Below are 15,929 nucleotides of genomic sequence, written 5' to 3' on the forward strand. Positions count from 1 at the left end.
GTGGTGTTGAAAGCCACCCAGGCCCCCGGGGGCTGATTCCCAGCAGAGCGGGAGGGGGCCCTGGCCTGAGCAGAGGGCTGGCTGTGGGCTGGCCCCCTGTGGCTGGCAGGACGGTGGCTGGCTGGGCGGTGGCAGCGGGGTGGCTAGGGAACAGCAGGGGGCTGCCAGCAGGGCAAGGAGGCAGCTGAGGAGGAAGCCTTGGTGGGGGGACCCGGTAATTATAGAAAGAAACCATCTGTTCTGGGCCGGCAATTAACCTGCTTTGGGTGTTGATGCGACAGCAACGAGCAAAGGTGTTTCCAGGCAGATGGTGTATTTTCAGCTGGAATGAACTTTTTTATTTTTCTGTTTTTTGAGATGTCTGGCTTGGAAGTAAGCATGACTGGGGTGTGTTGCAATGCGGGGGGCTGTCAGGACTGGGGCTCCAGGCTTAGAAGGAAGTGTCCTCTCCCCATTCGTTACTGAGAGGTGCCATCTGCTGGGCAAGTAGGGGCATCCTCCCCCTTTCCCTCCCTGCCTTCCTGGCTCACCTGCCAGCCCAGGATGTGGCTCCACCAGGAGGCCCTTTTATGAGTTCCCCTGGGGAGGGGGCCTGGGGTCTTCCTGGGGTCTTAATAAGCCATGAACAGAACATCAGCCACATCTCCTGCCACCTTTTTTGCAGATAAACCAGAATGTGTCTCACCCTGAACAATCAACATATGGCCATTAGGAAGTGCCAGGATTCGTCTACACCACGCAGGGAAGGGGGACCAACTGATGTGTTTTCAGTTGTTGGAGGAGGTAAATGGCTTTATTAGCCAGGGGAGGATTCCTGGACGATTGTGGTAGCAGTGGGTCAGGAGGTGAAGCTGGGGTCCGGCCAGCTGACTCGCAGCCTCGGGGCGGCTGTGGGTACCCCAAATGCTGACAAGTAGAGGGAGCAGAAAAGCATTTCTCTGAACTTTTCAGATGGTGGCTTTCTTTAATTTGTGTGAGTTTTAAGGGAAAGACGTTCTCATTCTCATCTACAATTAAGCAAATGCCAGGTTAATGTCCAGGCAGGATCTGTTACGTGACAATTACTTGGCAAAAATAAATACAAATGCTGGAACCTATAAGTGGCAGGGCCTGAGGAAGAAGACACCGCGCACACATGCAGACGGATGCTCACACACACGCCAACAAGGCAGAGATGGGGATGGTAAGGGCTGGGCGGCTGCAATCGCAGATCGAGTGGCCAGGCGTCCCTGAAAAGGTGAAGCTGAGTCAAGCCCTGCAGGAAATGAGGCAGATATTTGGAAGAAGAACATCCAAGGCAGAGGAAGCAACAAGTGCAAATGCCCTGGGGTGGGGATGCCCCCAGCCTGGTGACAGAGCTGGGAGGAGCCTGTGTGGCTGGCAGAGAGGGCGGGGGACAGGGCCGGAGATGACCTAGAGGCAGGGGAGATGAAGCGGGGCCCGGTTTGTTGTGGTGGTTGGTTGTTGGTTGTGGTTTTGAGTGGGGAGTGTGGGTACCAGGAGCTCAGTTTCTGAGTGTGAAGTTGGAGACCGAGCGGGCAGTGGTCCGGGAGGGACTGGAGCCAGGAGGGAAGTCTGGGCTGAGGGACGAGAGAGACGGAATGTGGGAGCAGCAGGGGTGGAGAAGAAAGAGCAGATGGCCAGGCGGAGGAGGGCCCGCGGTTAGCATAAGGGGGCAGCCTGCCAGAGACCGCCCAGGGGGTGGTCGGGTGGCAGGAAGACCGAGAACCAGCCTGTGTTCCAGAACGCAGACGTCAGGTGCGGTGGTCGTCTACAAGGAGGCCACCGTGATCAGAGACCATGTAGTGGGACGGTGGGAGCAGGGGCTGCTGGAAAGCACCCAGAGAACGGGAGTCACCCTGGGGAATCAGCCAAGGAATGTCACTGCAAAGGGCAAGAGAGACATGGAGCGAGGGCTAGAGATGGAAAAGTTGCTTTTGAAACAGCTTTATTGGGATGAAATTCACATCCCATAAAATCCACCCACCCTTTAAAGTTTGCCATTCGGCCATCGCTAGTGTATTCGCAACACTGTGCACCATCCCACTACCTAACTGCAGGGGCTTTTCACCACCCCAGACAGAAACCCCACACCCGTGAGAGCTCACTGCCTGTTCTCCCCTCCCCCAGTCCCTGACCACCACCCATGTCCCTTCAGTCTCTACGGATTTGCCTGTTCTGACATTTCACACAAGTGCAATCCTTTACCATGTGCTCTCTTGTGACTGGCTCCGTCCACTTAGCATCTTTCCAAGTTGGTTCATGTTGTAGCGTGTATCCGAATATAATTCCTTTTTATTGCTGAATAATATCCCCTTGCATGTTTTATACAATGTATAGACCACGTCGTGATGGACATCTAGGTTGGTAACAATTTTTGGGCTGTTACAAAAAGAGGTGTTAATGGACACTCAATACAGGGTTTTTGTGGACGTGTTGTCAGTTCTCTGGGGTGCGTACCTAGGACACGAATTGCTTCTTTATATGGTAACTCTATGCTTAATATTCTGAGGAGCTGCCAAACTGTCTTGCAAAGTGGCTGCACCATTTTACGTCCCACCAGCAACGTATAAAGTTTCTGATTTCTTCCCAGCCTCATCAACGCTTGTCATTGCCTTTTATATTTCGCCATCAGAGTAGGAAAAAAAGCAGCATCTCACTGTGCTTTGGATGACTAATGATGTTGAGCACCTTCTCGTGTGCTTACTGGCCATCTGAATATCATTTTGGAGAAATGTCTATGCAAATCCTTCGCCCATTTTTGAACTGGGTTGTTTGTCTCTTTATTGTTGAGTGTGAGAGATCTTTATATATTCTAGATACTAGTCCCTTATCAGATACCTGATTTGTAATTTTCTCCCATCCTGTATTTTTTTCACTTTGTGGATGGTGAAGAACAGAAGTTTTTCATTTGATGAAATCCCATTTATCTATTTTTTTGTCATTTGTGTTTTGTGTCATATCTACGAAACCACTATCGCATCATAAAGAGTTATTCCCGTGTTTCCATCTATGAAATGATCTATTTTGAGTTAATTTTTTATATGGTATAAGACAGGGGGTTGTCCAACTTCACTTTTTTCCACGTGGTTATACTCCTGTCCCAGAACCATCTGTTGAAAAGATAATTACTCCCCGTGTAATTGTCCTGATAACCTGTTGAAATTTTTCTTATTTTTTACTCTGTGAGAAATAACACAGGTGTGCGTGCTGCTGGGCACACCCTGCAGAGAGCTGGGAATGGTGATGAAAGGGAAGGAGGAGAATGACTGGAGCACTGGCCTCCACAAGGAGAGGGGTCCCGAGTGGAGGCGCTGGCTCAAGTCAAGGTCAAGGTCAAGGTCAGTGTGTAGTACCAGGAGGAGAGATGGGCACAGATGTCAGCAGTGAACTTTCTCTGCTTTCCGCAGTGACACAGGCACCAAGTCAGCACTGCAGAGAACCGGAGGACGAGGGTTGGGAGCTGGCAGAAGCGGTGAGCCGGAGAGGACGTGGGCTGGGAAGATGCAGGGTATTTGCCGGCTACATTGCAGCCCCCTCTGAGCTTAGGATGATGACCTGAAACAGGTGCAGAGGGAGAGAGTGGAGGGATCCGAGTCCTCGGAGGGCTCCCTGCGCTGGGGCAGAAGGACAAGGCTTGTTCCTAGTGGCTGCAGCAAGCCGCCCTCTCCTGAGGATGGTCACAGTCATCCAGGGGGGAGGTCTTCAGCCATGCAGAGGCCAGCCTGTCCTCTCAGGACAGGGAGACAATGCCATTGCCCCTGAATCTAATTAGAGAGGGTGGGGAGGGAGTCACTAGTAAGTCCTGGACTCTCCCAGTGCCCCCACTGTCTCAGTGGCTTGTGCAGCCAAGACAAAGTACCAAGGACTGGGTACTTAACCTGACAATGGACTTGTGCTTAACTTAACAATGGACATTGATAGCTTACAGTCTGGAGGCTGGAAGCCCCAGAAGAGGTGCCAGCAAGGTTGGGTTCTGATGGGAGCTCTTGCTTGCAGGCAGCTGTTCTCCCACTATGTCCTCACAAAGCAGAGAGGTAGTGAGTGAGATCTCTGGTGTCTCTTCTCATAAGGGCACTAATCCCTTCTTGGGGGCCCCCAGCACGGCCTCATTTACCCTCATCACCTCCCAAAGGCCCCACCTCTAAATGCCATCACACAGGGACTTAGGGCTTCAGCATATGAATTTGGGGCACACAGAATTCAGTCCACCAACACCATCCAAGCGGCTCTTGACTTCCAAGAAGCCCAGATGCTGAATTTCAGAACAGAGAAGGGACAGAAAGAGGTTCCCGGCCCTTACGGGGAGATGTCCACATCACTGGCAACCCACATAGAAAAGAAAAATCTTTCATCTTTACATTTTCTATCATGTATCTTACAGAATTGTGAGGTCTGCTACAATTGCCACTGGCCACACGTGGCTTGACACGTGGCTGGTGAGAATGGAGATGTGCTGCATGTGTAAAAACATAAGCACCAGGTTTCAATGACCTAATATTTATAAAAAGGAAAATACCTCAATAATCATTTATATCAATTACATGTTGAGAGATAATATTTTGGGATATCGGGTTAAATTATATTATTAAATGAATTTCATCTGTTTCTTCTTACTTTTTAAAAATGTGGTTACTAGAAAATCTAAAATTGTTCATGTGGCTGACGTCTGTGGCTTGTATGAGATTCTGTTGGAGAGACGCTAGAGAGAGGACCCCACATCCAAAGCAGCCCCCAGCATGGCAGGCCCTCCTGCCGCGGTCCGTGGGCACCTGTGCCTCCATCTGGGGATGAGCCTCACAGGTGCGTGTTACAGCGGGGCCGTGTCCCAGGGGAGTTAGGGCCCCTGAGGTAGGCTCGTGAGGACACAGCCCATGAGGACACAGCCTGGAGCCCAGTCCAGGCGGCTTGAACAGTCCTGGGGAGGCAGCCCCTGGGAGCTGGGGACCAGGCTGGGTCTTGTTTGGTGTAGGGACACGTAAATAATGCCCATTTTTCAGCCCTGGAATCCCCAGGCACAAGATGCCCGCACCTGGAGATTCTCGGCTGCCTGCGCTGCCTCCTCCGAGCCTTGATCTCATTGCCCTGGAAGCAGTAGGGTCCCCAGCACCTGCTACAATCGGTCTTTCTCTTTATTCCCCCGTCACGTGCACGTACGTGTGAAATTGCTGTGAGGTGAATAATGTGTGTGGTGCAGTCTACCGAATTTCGTATACCTACCCGTGTACTACTTATTAGATTGGCTATGACATCGGCACAAAGGCGGTGTCACTCTGTCCCCGCTGCTCACACCAGGCCGGCTCCGTTCTCTCCTGCTGCCGTGAACAGCCGTGCTGTGAGTATCCTTACCTTCTTCCCATTGGAATGATTTTATGGCACTGTTTTCCTGCAGAGAAATGTGTTGCCTGCAAAGTATATACAAAGTTATGGTTCCTGTGACTTTTTTCTTCAAATCACCCTCCTGGCGGACGGCATCACCATGTACGTTCTCCACTGCTCCCTGTGCGCGTGCGCGAGCTCCGTGTGTGTGCTCCGTACGCGTATGTGTGCACGTGCGTGCGGGTGCGCGTGCTCCGTGTGTGTGAGCATCCGTCTGCATGTGTGCGCGGTGTCTTCTTCCTCAGGCCCTGCCACTTATGGGTTCCAGCATTTGTATTCATTTTTGCCAAGTAATTGTTACGTAACAGATACTGCCTGGACATTAACCTGGAATTTGCTTAATTGTAGATGAGAATGAGGAACGTCCTTCCCTTAAAACTCACACAAATTAAAGAAACAGCCACCATCTGAAAAGTTCAGAGAAACGCTTTTCTGGTCCCTCTACTTGTCAGCATTTGGGGTACCCACAGCCGCCCTGAGGCTGCGAGTCAGCTGGCCGGACCCCAGCTTCACCTCCTGACCCACAGTGACCACAATTGTCCAGGGAGCCTCCACCGGCTAATAAAGCCATTTACCTCCTCCAACAACTGAAAATGCATCAGTCAGTCCCCCTTCCCTGTGTGGTGTAGACGAATCCTGGCACTTCCTAATGGCCATATGTTGATTGTTCAGGGTGAGACACATTCTGGTGTATCTGCAAAAAAGGTGGCAGGAGACGTGGCTGATGTTCTGTTCATGGCTTATTAAGACCCCAGGAAGACCCCAGGTCCCCTCCCCAGGGGAACTCATAAAAGGGCCTCTTGGTGGAGCCACGTCCTGGGCTGGCAGGTGAGCCAGGAAGGCAGGGAGGGAAAGGGGGAGGATGCCCCTACTTGCCCAGCAGATGGCACCTCTCAGTAACGAATGGGGAGAGGATACTTCCTTCTAAGCCTGGAGCCCCAGTCCTGACAGCCCCCCGCATTGCAACACACCCCAGTCATGCTTACTTCCAAGCCAGACATCTCAAAAAACAGAAAAATAAGAAAGTTCATTCCAGCTGAAAATACACCATCTGCCTGGAAACATCTTTGCTCGTCGCTGTCGCATCAACACCCAAAGCAGGTTAATAACCGGCCCAGAACAGATGGTTTCTTTCTATAATTACCAGGTCCCCCCACCAAGGCTTCCTCCTCAGCTGCCTCCTTGCCCTGCTGGCAGCCCCCTGCTGTTTCCTGGCCACCCCGCGGCCACCGCCCAGCCAGCCACCGTCCTGCCAGCCACAGGGGGCCAGCCCACAGCCAGCCCTCTGCTCAGGCCAGGGCCCCTCCCCCTCTGCTGGGAATCAGCCCCGGGGGCCTGGGTGGCTTTCAACACCACCTGGGAAGATGGTGATCAGCAAGTGACCTTGGCCTGTCACCCCCATTAGCAAAGAAATCTAATCAAACCAAGATGTCGGTAATCACCCATCAAATCCACAAAGGCTTAAGACACTATCATCCTATTTCTTGGTGAGGGTGCAGTGAGATGTGTACCCCAAGCCCCGTGGCAGGGAGAGTGAGTTATCGACATCACTGTCTAGAATGAATTCTGACTGAATATAAGAACCTTGAAAAATACTGCCTACTTCTTAACCCAGCATTTCACTTTGAGGAGTCTATCCAAAAGTCTATGAGAGTCTAAAATACGAAAAGAATGTTAGCACAAAACTGTTCACTGCAGCATTGAAAACCACAGCAGGGAAAGGGCTAAGTAGCATGGCATAGTATACAGCCATGACACATGTTTACAAGGAATTTTAAATTAAATCACAAATGTTATTTAATGTTAATTGGTAAAAGCGTTCAAAGAGGCCTAAACATGAAGAATGTAAATATGTTGGAAATTTGCAGACATAGCATTAAAACTTTTACAAAAAACTTACCAAATGTGTAAAGAGTGATTTCTTGGGTGGTAAAATTTGTAGTGGTTTTGTTATTCTTTTCTGGATTGTTCTAAGCTTTCATCAATAGACACTGACAAATAAAAGGAAATGAATTGTTTTCAATGACTATATAAAAACCGAGTTAAGGAATGCACAAGAAATCGGTAGACTGGCTGTCTCCGAGGAAGGGCCTGGGGCAGGAGTCCATGCTGCAGGAAGCCTTGCTTTTCCATTTCTACCATCTGAAGTCTTCTAAGTCTTCTAAGTACCAGGCAGGTATTACCTATTGAAAAATAAAATAAAATTTTTGCAAAGGAGACCCAGATAAGAATAGTAAAACCACAGAAGCCAAGAGGAAAGCCTGAGAGGAAAACCAGGAAAGTTCTTTCACCTCCTCGGGGAGACAGGACTCCAGGTCTCTCCTGCCCTCTCTTGCCCAGTGCCCATCACAGTCACCCCAGGACCCAGTTGGTCCAGGGTGGCTTCACTTAGCAAGGCCTGCTCCGTCTGACCAAACAGGTCAGGAGTTGGGTTGGGGTTTTTCCCAGGAATAAAGGCAGGCAGGCGAGGGGAGGGACTTCAGGGGACATCACTGCAGGGCCTCTGAACTAGGACCCTGTGTCCCCTCGGTCTGGAACAGTTGGGCTCAACACATGAGCAATGAATGGGTGAGGCTTCCCCCAACTCCCCAATCACCTTCTATGAGTTGGGAGAACCGTCTAAACAGCCCACCACCCTGTGGGTCAGCAGAATCCTCTAAATGAGACCCTCGCTTCCCAGGAGAACCTTCGCAGTCAATGTACTGAACCTTAGCCTTCGAGGAACTTTTCCAGCAGGGCCAGCAGCTGCTCCTTCAGGCTCTCATTGTCCATGACCAGCTTGGTCAGCTCCACAGCGTCCTTCCACTTCAGGTCCCCGAGGATGGCGGTGGCTTCATTATACAGCTTTAGCTTCTTATCAGGCGGCAGCTCTGTTACCATCTGAGGAATCGGCTTAGGCTGTCCATTGGTCGTTGATGCACCTAACAGACCCCCGACAGCCCCCCCTAGAAAACAAGGAAGGTTCAGTTAGTTGGTTTGATTAGTGCTCTTGCTGGGAGCACGTCCACCGCCGTGACGAGTGGGCACATTCCCGCGTGGGCTGGACCGGGCTCGGCTTCGTGCCCGCTCCACCCCACCTTGCGGGGGGGCAAGGGTTTATGGGGTCTTCAGTTCATTTGGCTCAGATATTGACACCCCAACATGCCTTCCCTGAGCTCTGCACTCACAGATACAGCGCGAAGCCTCTCCCGCCGCACAGCTGTGCTAACGGAAATCTTCTCCAGGGCCTGCGGGTTTCCTGCTTCCCACACGCTCTCCTCGTAGAGCAGAGAGCAGAGACGCAAGTGCGTTTTCAACGGGAATCATCTCAGTGGTGAGGCTGAGTTGTCTCCATAATATGCTTTTTGCCCCTGAACTTCGGAAATTTCCAGTGAAATCGTTTCGCTAAAGGACCCTGGGGACAGAGGAGGAGACCTTGACTCTGAAGCAACGGTTTCTCATGCCAGCCCTCTAGAGCTGTATGATGGTAACTACCAAATACAACTTCCTCAACTACTTCTCTTCCTGTGACCGCAAAAAGGCATAACCATTATTATTAAAGGTAAATTTATGATCAAATGTAAGGTGCATGATATTGGGACTTGAAGCCCTTATGTCAATGGAAAGTTCTATGTGACCAGGGGGGTCCAGGTCGGCTACAGGAAGGTGCCCTGGGCAGGGGTCTCAAACTCAAAGGCTTTCAGGGGGCAGGCAGGAGGTTGAGAGGAGGGAAGAGGGCTGAGTGAGCCCGTGGGTGACGGAGAGCTGGGTCCCTGTCTAAGGGGCAGTGGCTACCCCTCGCCTGTCCATTGCTACCACACGGAATGCCAGATCTGTATCCTGAAAAATGTCCCATGATTTTTAAAACGAAAATTTTGAAAGATTTTTATTTATTTGAGAGAGAGAGCTAGAGAGAGAGAGACAAAGAGCACAAGCAGGGGAGAGAGAGAAGCAGGCTCCCCGCCAACCAGGGCACCCAATGCGGGGCTCGATCCCAGGACCTTGGGATCACAACCTGAGTTGAAGGCAGATGCTTAAATGACTGAGCCACACGGGCATCCCTAAAAAGTTCGAGCTTTAAATACCGATGATCAGATATGAATAGATGCAGCCTGGCTGGATTTAGTGACTCTCTCCGAAAGAGCAGAGCGTGGAAAGTGGGACCCTAACATCACAGTGGGGAAAGCTGGCACAGACCCCCTTAACCAGGTGATCAAGGTGGACATCGCCAGGGAGGCCTATGGATGTCACATGTCCCTGGAATGGTGCTATGAGACACGCATCCACCTGTGTCCTCAGTAAGCTTTCCAAAGGTCCCTAACCCCGGGCTAAGCACGAGAGAGCCCTCAGGGAGACCCAAACAGAGAAGCATTCTACAAATACCTGCCCAGTTACTCCTCAAAACTACCCAGGCCATGAAAGCAAGCAAAGTCTGAGCAACTGTCACAGACCCGGGGAGACGAAGCAGGCATGAGGATTAAATGCACTGTGATAGCTTGAGCTGGATTCTGGGACAGGAACACATCAGTAATGCAAAAACTGGCAAAGTACAAATAAAGCCTGGAGACCTCTTAGTAGTGATGCATCAGTGTTGGTTTCTTACTTTTACAAGGGCACCTGGTAACACAAGATGGTAACGTCAGAGGAACAGAAGCGGTGAGGGATACACGGGAGTTCTCTGCACGGTCTCGCCAGCTTGTCTGTAATTCTACTACTATTCCAGAATAAAAGGTTTATCTGAGAGAACAGAGCCCGGCCAGAGAGAACCCGGGTGTGGGCTGGACCCCACCGACAGACAGTAAAGCTTGCACCCTCTCCAGAAGCCGAGTGTGGAGGCATCTGAGCACACAGCTCCCCTAGGGCTGAGCCCAGGCCAGCATCGGGCCCTGGAGGCTGAACGCCGCCCCTGGCCACCCTTCCCCTCTGCTCCAAAAGCAGGGAGGATTCGGGGAGGGAAAACCAGTCATTTACAAGTTTTACTGAACTTTTCCCCATGACACCCGCGAAGCGCTTAGAGCCCAGAGTTGCCCTCATCTGCACTAAACCGTTAGGAGAACAGCAAGATTTGATTTAGAGCAGCACTTAATGCAAAAAGTCGCCAGGAATATCGACCAGCAAATTACTCACTCTTTGGAGAAGAGAAAATTCCTTGGTTTTCTGGGTAAAATAATGTTCCCGCCCACGACTAGCAGCTGCAAGTAGCGAGTCCCCCGCTTCTCCTGGCAGACATCGTGTTCTCTACCAGCGCTGACACAACCCAGACAAAATACATGCTCCCACAATGGCATCTGGGAACAGCTATATGATAAAGGATCCCATCAAGCCCTCCCCTGAGCACCTTAGATGGGGGGGGGGGACAAAGATGTAGACTGTCACTGAGGAAGGAGGCAATGGCCTTGTCTCCTCCCTCAATGGCTGCTGCTTCGATGTTGAGAAGCTGAAGTCAGGACTCACTAATTCACAGGCTGCTAAGGGACACGGACAGGTGGACGGTCTGGGGCCCCCCACATGCTGACTTACTCCCCAGTGTGACCTCAGCGTCATGGAATGTCCCTGTGTGCCAGTCCTGCCACAGAAACACAGAGCAGAGCAGGAAGCCATGCCGGGAGCCGGAAACAGAAGCCAACCTGGGCAGACAGGCCGTCACCTCTCCAGCCTGTGTCGTGGGAGGACTGCAGGCCGGACTGGGAGCTCTCCCCCGTCGCCGGCACAGGCTTCCGCACAGAGTGGCGTCCAGTGATGCTCTGAGCCCAGTGCGTCCGACCATGCAGCAAAGCTCCCTGTGTTGCAGGGTCCATCTGAGGCACCTCCCGGGAGAACTAATCCAGCCCCTCCTCAAGTGCGGCCCACACAGCAGCCCTGACCCACGGGTCAGACCACACGGGAATGCTTCCTGCTCCAAAGCCAGAGGAAGCAACCCTTCCAGGCTCCAAGAATGATAGGAAAGTGGGCCAAACCTCCATTCATTGCTGGAAACTGGCTGTCAAGTAGAAGTAGGGGGCAAAAGCAGGGGGCAGGGATGACCCCTCTAGGATCTTTGTGCTTTTTCTGCCTGAGACTGTTTGCTTTCAGAATAGGGAGTTGCTCTGAATGAGCTCATGTAAAATGGCCAGACAGCGTCTGCTCCTAGGGGGTGCTCAGCAAACCCAGCTTCCTCCCGGGTTCCCTTCTGCAGTGACCTGTCATGGTGATGGGGAAGGAGACCATCCAAGGGACCCAGGACACCCTTTCATCTTCAGATGCCCGGACACATTGCTGAGGGGAGAGGTGCCCTCCAGGTCTGCACGACATGGATGCCATTTGCTGGAAAGCCCTGCTATTCGGAGACCTTCACGCTCAGAAGCCTGTGTTTTCAGTAGAAGGAATTAGGGACACAAATCATGTCACTGAAGCAACCTCAACTCAACCAACATCTCCCACAGGACGGAGACTTCTGTGAGGTCTGTGGTTTCAAAGGCCTTTGTTACAACACCCCCGAGCTGACTGTCCCCGCGAGCTTGCGCTTACCCGCAGCTAGTCCAGGGGGTCCTCCGACCAGTCCACCGATGAAGGCCCCAGACCCTGCGATCGTCGCGCCCTTCCCAATGTCCACTTTCATTTTGCTCTCCTCAGCGATGGAAACGAGCAGCTTCATGACGTCATCCACCGAGATGGGCTTCATCATGAACCTCAAAGGAAGCATTTCAAAGGGAGAGTTTTTTTTTTTTTAAAGATTTTATTTATTTATTCGACAGAGAGAGAGAAAGCCAGCGAGAGAGGGAACACAAGCAGGGGGAGTGGGAGAGGAAGAAGGCAGGCTCCCAGCAGAGGAGCCTGATGTGGGGCTCGATCCCATAACGCTGGGATCACGCCCTGAGCCGAAGGCAGACGCTTAACCGCTGTGCCACCCAGGCGCCCCTAAAGGGAGAGTTTTAATGCGTGTCAGAGTATCTGCACCCAAATGTTACTCTGGCTGGTGTTCAGAGGAATAGTCCTCATGTAGAGAACGGGAGCTCTGCCGTACGAGGGACAGATGGCACCAGCCCTGTGGTTGGGTCCTTGTCATGGACGAAGCCGGGAAGCATGTAGTTCATAAGCAACACAATCCACAGAAGGGAGGAAAGGTCTTCCTTGCCCTCTGCTTCTCTTCTGATTTGTGCCGGGTTACGGAGCAGGCCCGGCCCCAGGCTCCCGCGGGTCATCACTAGTGAGACAAGCGAGCCCTCTCTTGAGTCTGCGCCCTTCCTGCTGCCTCAGGCCTCCCCAGGGCACAGAGCCTGGCGGAGAGCAGGACGTCCCAGCCTCCACTTCCCTGTCGTGGGACAGGGAACGGAGCTCATGCCAAGCCAAAAGGGGGCAAGTAGTGACTCCATGACCACACTGGCCTTGTGCCCACCCCTGCCCGCCTGTGACCCTGAGCAGAGCGTCAGAGTCCTCACCTGTAAAATGAGACAACCCACCTACCAGCTGGATTCTGGGAAGATCTGGGCAGAATGGATGCAAGTACCTGGTGTGAGTGTGAAACACTGCGGCCCGCAGACATATTGGCTCTAAATGAATATTCTGTTGGTGAGACAACCACTGGCTTTTCCATCAGCAGCCACTCCTAAAGCCCATCCAGTTCTGCATGGGGGATGGTAAAGGCGGGAGCAGGCTGACCCTAAGGAGGACCAGTAAGATGGGACAACCAGAGAATAAACTAAACCACAGAATTCCAGGGCTTTGCATCTGTTCCAATAGACAGACAGATGGACCTTTGGACGAATGACCTTAGAACAATTCTCTGAGGTCACAATACTGTTTGCTGCACTGGTGGGAAACTGGGAGGCAGGCAGGGCTGGGGCAGGGTGGACTCTGCCCCAGGGTCAGTGGGCATGGAGACCCACAACACGGACGGGCCACCTCACAGGCCCCGGAAGTAAAATCAAAGTGGCCACGAGCTGATGCTTCTCCTTCTGGCCTCGGCTGGACCCAAGGCTCGAAGGGCACTTCCTTCCATCACTCCGCTTTTCATGCAAGCAGTCCCTAAAGGAACTTGACAAAGCTTGGGGCAGACCCTGTTGCTCAGTAACTCTTGGTTACATCTTTTTTTGACCCATGAAAAATCCAGAACCAGCCTCTATGTACAATCATCCTCCCAGTCCTGGGAGAGACTTCTGAGCCCCAGAACGAGTCTGTGGGTCTGCTGGATCACCACAGTCAGGGTTCAGGACCTCTCCGCCGTCCCAGTAGAGGTAAGGCGTGTCCTGTGCTCTGACCCCTGCCGTGTTCTGAGATCCGTGGTTCTCCACAAGGGCACAGAATCACTGATGACCTTGGGAAATGCAGCCCGCGTGCGTGGGCTGAGATTCTGCGTGGGGACAAGCTCCAGCTGGTCTCTAACCCCACCTCGGACAGCAAGATTCTACAAGTGCATGACCCAGACATCGGACATCTGCTGCTTAGTGCTTGAGTTCAGGAAGTGCAAACAAGCCTCCCCCAATGTGTCTCTTTGACCAAGTGGGGTGTAGAGGCGATGGAGGGACAGGCCCTGCAGGGGTGCTCAAGGGACGGAGAAGGAATCAAGGGTGCCTGCCCCCGCTTTTGCCCCATGTGTCCTGGACCTGCCTACAAACCTCCGAGCTTCCCACACCTTTGCTCACTACCAGCAGCCCCTTGTAGACAGAGTCCACGCCGCCCCCTCCATCCTGGAAGAGAGCCCATGTGAAGGTCAAGACTTGTCCACAAAGGTTACAATAGTAAAATAGCATTCTAACAGCAAAGGGACTGCACATGGCAGAAGTCACTAAGAAATGAGGGGATGGAGGGTGTGACTCGATTTATCCAGTAGCCATGGTCTGTGAAGCTACGCAAATGAGTTTTATTTAAAATACTAATTTATTTCAAATATTGATAACCATTGAATTAACTTCATGATAAAACCTTTCTAAAGTTAACAGTCCAAGGGGCGCCTGGGTGGCACAGCGGTTAAGCGTCTGCCTTCGGCTCAGGGCGTGATCCCAGCGTTCTGGGATCGAGCCCCACATCAGGCTCCTCCGCTATGAGCCTGCTTCTTCCTCTCCCACTCCCCCTGCTTGTGTTCCCTCTCTCGCTGGCTGTCTCTATCTCTGTCGAATAAATAAATAAAATCTTAAAAAAAAAATAAAGTTAACAGTCCTTCTGTAAAACATCTAGTCATCATATAGCTTATATCTGGTTTATATGCAGCTTTCTATCTGTTATGCTGGGAACAGGGGAGTCGAAACTCAATCCGGGGAATGCCACTCTGGAGGCTGCAGTGAGCTCCCCATTTCCAGGCATATGAAGACCCTAAGCATGGTCTGCAAGGCGGGCTTCCTGGCGGGACACAGCCACTTCATACTCTATTGTCCATCAAAGTCCTAGCTTCCCACCTGCTCTGAATGACTTCCTATAAACCCACAGGGGCTAATAATGCATCATTGTGCAAAGGTACTCCGAACCTTCCCTTATGTGCTTGGCTCTTGTAAGCCTTGTCTTCCCAGTTCTGTAGGCCCCAGTGCGAAGGTCTCACGTGGACCCCACCAGCACTGTCAGATGAGCCCACAGACATTTTAAGACTGAACTATTGCCAGTATTTGAAAATCAGATTTCACATACGTCTGATTTCTGATTTTTCTTGAGAAATCAAAAGAGGGAGCCCCCCGGACCACCTTCCCGCAGCCACAGAGGCAAAGCTAAGCCGGTACTGCCTTCTCTCTGCCATAGGCCCTAGCAGGGCCACCTTCCCCACCCAGGGGCCCATAAACAGGTCACTCTGCAGCCTCTCAGAGTCTCCCTGCTTTGTCTTCTAAAGGTAAAGAAGCTACCAGTCCCCAGCAAAGGAATGCTCCCCTCCGAGATCCTTAACCCCCATTCCTGGTCATCTCTAACTTACCCCGCAGGGGAGGCTGGGGGTGCTGACTCACCGGGCATCCTTCCAGGACTCTGTCCTGCATATGTAACCCCTGCCGCCCTACCCACGTGCCTGGGTCCTCGAGGAGGGTGGTGCACACCCTGGGGTTACTGAGGAGGGCACACACATGTGGGTACCTGGGGTGGTCATACACACACCCAGGGTCACTTTGAGGCGCCTCAAAGTGACCCTGGGTGTAGGGCCCTAAGCGCAGCTGCAGGTTCTGACCCCAGCTTGGACACTTCTGCTTAATTCTGATGTCAGCCTCTCCGTGCCTCAGTGTCTTCATGTGGCAAATGTATACCCTAGCGACGTGGGGTGGCTCCGTAGCCTGCAGGCCTCCCCGCACTGCACTCCGGGCACCGGGTCTCACAGGCACAGCACCAGGCACTGAGTCCTTCACCTGCTGGGATGCGGCTTGTGGTGCCGGGGAGACCCAGGCCGGTGCTTCTCTGGCCCCTGCCCTACCTAGTGTCTCCTGGCCCCTTGGCTGCCCCAGTGCACAGGCCCCGCCCTCCCCTCCCCTGCCTACTGGCTCTCCCGCAGAGGGGGGCCTTCAGGTCTCCACTCACCATGGCCCCACTGCAACCAGTACAGCCACCACAGCCAACACAGTCGCTGCCACGGCCATCTGGTTGTGCTGCGCTGGCTTCGACTGCTTGTCCGGGGCTCACCTAGG

At 52.5% G+C, this 15,929-nt stretch overlaps 1 protein-coding gene across 3 annotated transcripts in view; it reads right to left on the reverse strand.

The window, feature by feature from the left end:
* Positions 1–6,375: 6,375 nt before the first annotated feature.
* Positions 6,376–15,929, reverse strand: part of LOC123791369 (protein C19orf12 homolog) — a 67,603-nt gene continuing 58,049 nt past the window's right edge. For 2 of the 3 annotated variants that reach the window (XM_045796116.2, XM_045796115.2), the window contains exons 3-5: positions 11,866–12,026; positions 8,088–8,324; positions 6,376–7,562 (exon numbers count right to left, since the gene is read on the reverse strand). In XM_045796116.2, coding sequence (XP_045652072.1) covers positions 8,089–8,324; positions 11,866–12,022 — 393 coding nt within the window. In that variant the 5' untranslated portion in view covers positions 12,023–12,026 and the 3' untranslated portion in view covers positions 6,376–7,562; position 8,088. Of the gene's footprint in view, positions 7,563–8,087; positions 8,325–11,865; positions 12,041–15,929 lie in introns of those variants that run through there. The other variant, XM_087870655.1, reaches the window with a different exon arrangement.

This window comes from Ursus americanus, chromosome 21, assembly GCF_024610735.1.
Source record: "Ursus americanus isolate L20-20 chromosome 21, mUrsAme1.1.p, whole genome shotgun sequence".
Classification (NCBI taxonomy): Eukaryota; Metazoa; Chordata; class Mammalia; order Carnivora; family Ursidae; genus Ursus; species Ursus americanus.